The sequence below is a fragment of the Mandrillus leucophaeus genome, unplaced genomic scaffold (assembly GCF_000951045.1).
Source record: "Mandrillus leucophaeus isolate KB7577 unplaced genomic scaffold, Mleu.le_1.0 Scaffold97, whole genome shotgun sequence".
Lineage (NCBI taxonomy): Eukaryota > Metazoa > Chordata > Mammalia > Primates > Cercopithecidae > Mandrillus > Mandrillus leucophaeus.
The window spans coordinates 3,999,307-4,004,184 of NW_012110585.1; the positions used below are offsets into that span (position 1 = coordinate 3,999,307).

General features: G+C 53.5%; 2 protein-coding genes across 2 annotated transcripts in view; both read left to right on the forward strand.

Moving 5' to 3' along the window:
* The window catches only part of BLK (BLK proto-oncogene, Src family tyrosine kinase), an 89,395-nt gene extending 84,792 nt beyond the window's left edge, over positions 1-4,603 (forward strand). The window contains exons 10-12 of the mRNA XM_011970774.1: positions 2,309-2,459; positions 3,983-4,218; positions 4,481-4,603. Coding sequence (XP_011826164.1) covers positions 2,309-2,459; positions 3,983-4,218; positions 4,481-4,603 — 510 coding nt within the window. The remainder of the gene's footprint in view (positions 1-2,308; positions 2,460-3,982; positions 4,219-4,480) is intronic.
* The window catches only part of LOC105532600, a 5,924-nt gene continuing 5,648 nt past the window's right edge, over positions 4,603-4,878 (forward strand). Inside the window, 1 exon segment of the mRNA XM_011970775.1 lies at positions 4,603-4,633. Within this exon segment, the coding sequence (XP_011826165.1) occupies positions 4,603-4,633 (31 nt within the window).

Here is a 4,878-nt window from a genome sequence, read left to right on the forward strand (position 1 = left end):
ACTCACACACAAACACACAGACTCACACACACAGACACATATAGACTCACATACACAGACTCACACACAAACACACAGACTCACAGACACACACAGACACACAGACTCACAGACACACACAGACACACAGATTCACAAACACAGTCACACACACAAGCTCACACGCAAACTCACAAACACAAACACACAGACTCACACACACAGACACATATAAACTCACGTACACAGACTCACACACAAACACACAGACTCACAGACACACACAGACACACAGACTCACAAACACAGAGTCACACACAAACACACAGACACACAGACTCACAAACACAGAGTCACACACACAAGCTCACACACAAACTCACAAACACAAACACACAGACTCACAAACACACATACAAACTCACACACAAACACACAAATTCACACACACATGAGCAGACACACACCCCGCCCTTCCGGGCTCTTCTTACTCCATAGGAAGCAAGGCAAAGTCCCACCAGACCTTTCCTCCAAGGCCAGATCTGGCCAACCCCACAAGAACCCTGCAGCCACAATCCCTCGGGCCCCACTTTGCAGCCAGATGGCACTGGTTCCCATGCCCCATGCCTTGCCACCCCTCTGCCTCCTCTGCCCAGGAAGTCTTGAACCCTTCCCACCCGGCAGAATCCTTATCATCACCCATGGCTGAAGTGTAATGTCATTTCTATGATGGTTTCCCTGGACAAGAAACTGCTAGAGAGCCCTTAGCTCAGTTGTTCCCAGAAGCATTGTTCTTGCTAAGCAGAACTGGGTCCTACTCAACATTTTTAAATTTATTTCTGGTACTGCTCAATAAATATTAGTTATCAGAATGAGTGCTGTTAGATGCTGCCCAGATATATTTAGTGCTCAGTTTTATATTCCCCACAGTCCCATACTAATATATGTATATTGATTGAACAGTGTAGCAAAGGGATGGATGGATGGATGCATGCATGGATGGGTGGATGCATGGATTGATGGATGGATGGATGGATAAGTGGGTGGATGGATGGATGGATGCATGGATGGATAGATAAATGGATGAATGCGTGAATGGATGGGTGGATGGATGGATGCATGGATGGATGGGTGGATGGATGGATGGATGGATGGATGGATGGATGGATGGATGGATGGATGGAAGTGTGGATGGATGGATGGGTGGGTGGATGGATGGATGGATGGATGTGTGGATGGATGGATGGATGGATGGATGGATGGATGGATGGATGGATGTGTAGATGGATGGATGGGTGGATGGGTGGATGCATGGATGGATGGGTGGATGGATGGATAGATGCATGGATGGGTGGATGGGTGGATGCATGGATGCGTGGATATGTGGATGGGTGGGTGGATGGATGGATGGATGGATGGATGCACAGATGGATGGATGGATGCATGGATGGATGGATGGATTCATAGATAAACCAATGAAATGAAAGCATAAGGAGAAGTGGAATCAGTTCTAGTGCTGGCTTCTTGCAGTCGCATGTCTGATAAGGTAAATAGGCTGTCTGCTTTCTGCCTCAGTTTCTTCATCCACTGATTGGGTGAATAAAGCCTTAGTTTTGTAGGCTGAAAGGCGCCGAGCAGCACCAGCTGCCATCCCTGGCCCAGGCTAGTGATCGGGGGAGGAGAGACGAGGCTCCTCTTCCTCATGGCCTCTGTCCACCTGGATCTGCCAGTGCTCCCTGGGTGCCCCCACGGGGCAGGTGCTGGGTAAAGTCCTAGGTCACAAATCACCTCGTCTAATGCTTGCCTCAACCCCACGCCCTGGAGACCACATCCCTCACTTTCCAGGTCAGGGCTGTGGCCCCCTGGGGAGGTTAAGCAGCTTGCTGGAGGTCAGCGACTCCAACTGAGGGCTTCCAGCTCCAGGAGCTGTGCTTCCAGCCAGCCAGGGAGAGCTGTCTGTCCCTGCCTCCTGCTCCCCCTCCTTCCTTCCCCTTTCTTCTCTTCTCCCTCCCTCTCCTTTTCTCCTGCCTGTGTTCTTCTATCTTCCTTCTCTGCAGACCCTTGGACACAGCTGTGTGGAGGAAGAACAAGGAGGGGGAGGGGCACAGGTAGCCCCTGTGTCTCTGATGCCCACGTCGCTGCACTGCCATTCTGGTATTCTAGGAGAGTAGTTTATTCGGCTGAGGAGCAACACAGCCACCTTTCTACTCTGCCCAAGAAGAAGCTCATTCCCCAGCAGCCCACAGGGGCTGTGCAGGGGGCACGGGGTGGGCTTGGTCCTGGCGTGGAGGCCTCCACGCTGTCCTTTACCATGTGCCTGTTCCCTCAGATTGCCGAAGGGATGGCTTACATCGAGCGCATGAATTCCATCCACCGCGACCTGCGGGCGGCCAACATTCTAGTATCCGAGGCCTTGTGCTGCAAAATTGCTGATTTTGGCTTGGCTCGAATCATCGACAGTGAATACACGGCCCAAGAGGGTAAGCACAGCCCCCAACCACAAGGGAAACCTGGGACCTTATCTTCCCCAGCTCCCCAAAGCCCCCTTTAACTTCTCCCAGCACAGCCCTGACGGAAGACACATGAGGGCTATACGGTTCTACAACTCTAGATCAGCATTTCCTTCATTTCCCCAAATGTGTTCAGCAGAATGGTAGTGCCCTGAGACCTCCCGTGGAGGAACAACTTTAGGATAAAGTAGGTTTGGAGAAACAGTAGTCCACCCCAGTCACTGCCTTGGAGATTCCCAGTGCATATCAACATATTAAAGGCACTGAGAAGTCCTGCAGCAAAGAACCAGTTTATGTTTGCCTCACCTAGTGCCTCCCAAACTAATTTGAGCTCCAAATACTACCTTTCTTTTTTTGAGATGGAGTCTCTGTCCCCCAGGCTGGAGTGCAGTGGCACAATCTTGGCTCACTGCAAACTCTGCCTCCGGGTTCAAGCAATTCTTCTGCCTCATCCTCCCAAGTAGTTGGGATTACAGGCGTGTGCCACTACAGCTGGCTAATTTTTGTATGGTTAGTAGAGATGGGGTTTCACCATGTTGGCCAGGCTGGTCTCGAATTCCTGAACTTAGGTGATCTACCTGCCTTGACCTCCCAAAGTGCTGGGATGACTGGCGTAAGCCACGCCTAAATACTATTTTTATGTAGCACCTGTTAACCTTTCACAGAATTAGGCCTTCACAGAGCACACTGTGGGAAACACAGCTCTCATGTGCGAGCAGCAAACCAACCTGAATTAGGGTATCCACGGAGCACTGTGTTTTACTCTGTGAATGTAACTGAGGTGGAAATCTAGGTCACAAGAGAATCTGAAGCGGTCACACACATTTATCAAGCAAACAAGCAGTGTCGATGAGCATATGAGTCAGATGACAAGCAGACAGGATATGGCTTGTTCTCTCGGGAACTTCAGGCTGGCTGGGGAGACCGAGAAATGGAGGCCAGGGGAGGCTGTGAAGTGCCAAGCCCTGAGGTCTGCTCCAAATGCTGGCCGGGGCTGCAGCCATTGAGTTGCTTCACAGGGCAGTCGGATGTGAGTCCTTTCTCATAGTGGCCCTCGGAGGTACAAGTGTCACCGTTTCCATTTTGCAGGAAGGGACTAACGGAGGCGCGGGCAGGTTTAAATGGCTTGCCCAGGCCATGTTTTTTTAATTAAACAAAGCCCCTGTAAGGTGAAACAGGCCCCTTCCATCCCAGGTGGAAACATGGTGGCTGCCATTGAGGTCACTTGCTCTCTTTTTAAAGAGCCAAAGTGGGTGACCACGTGCTATTGGTGTCCATATCCTCTTTCTGTGCCGCAGATGCCGTGTCTGCACTCACCTGGCCATGTGTCCTGGTGTGTGGTAATGGCTCCCACCATGCCAGGCCGCCCCGCCTTTCCAGGCCCCGCAGTGAGGGCTTGAGGGAAGGACAGCAGGAGCAGGGGTAGGGGTGAGGATGGAGGGTAGGGGCCACCGGCCGTGGCCTCCCAAAGCTGTGCATGGCTTTTCCCACAGGGGCCAAGTTCCCCATCAAGTGGACAGCCCCGGAAGCCATCCACTTCGGGGTCTTCACCATCAAAGCAGACGTGTGGTCGTTTGGAGTCCTCCTGATGGAAGTTGTCACTTACGGGCGGGTACCATACCCAGGTAGGCAGCTCACCCTGCAGCTCTCACGGCTCCCTGCTTTCCCGGCTGGCCCTGGCGGCAGGTCACCTGTCCTTGGTGCCTGTGGCTGCCCCGTTCTTTTCAGAGTGAGTCCCAGGGCAAGGACGGAGACCCAGGCATGGAATCTGGGGTGGAGCTCTGCCCCCTGCATCACTATTGCTCTGGGCCACAGGGCTGCATCGCCTTCCTCCAGCAGAGGTCAGATGAGTCCCACAGACTGGAATCAAGACAAAGGCACATCTGAACTCCAGTTTACTCCCAATGGCTTGTTCTCAGCTGAGGACAGGTTGTGCCCACCGTGGCATTGCACCCATAGCGGATCCCCAAAGCCCCATTCTGTGTGAGCAGAGTCGTGGACGCCAGCCCCCAGCCCCCAGCCCCAATCGAAGGGCTCCGGCCGCTTGGCCCCTGCAGCTGGGCAGGCTTCGGGTCACCTGCTGCTGTGTGCACCTGGCAGCTGCCCATGCGTGATGGGCTTGGCTGTGCCCCTGGTGGTCACAGGTAATCAAGAGGGGGAGGGTCCCATCTGCAGAGGACCTGCCCCCGCACTCAGGAGAAAATCGACAGCCTCATTTCTAGGCGTTCCCCAGGCAATAAAAAGTAAATAAAGGGTTGTTTAGAGGCTGGGCGGCCGGGCAACCCACGAAGCTGGAGAGGCGGTCTGGGCCTGTAGGTACTGCTGTCCCCTGCCTGGGCCCACTGTGCCCCGCGGGCCGCTCAGGTCGCCCCACCACCAAGGACCCCCG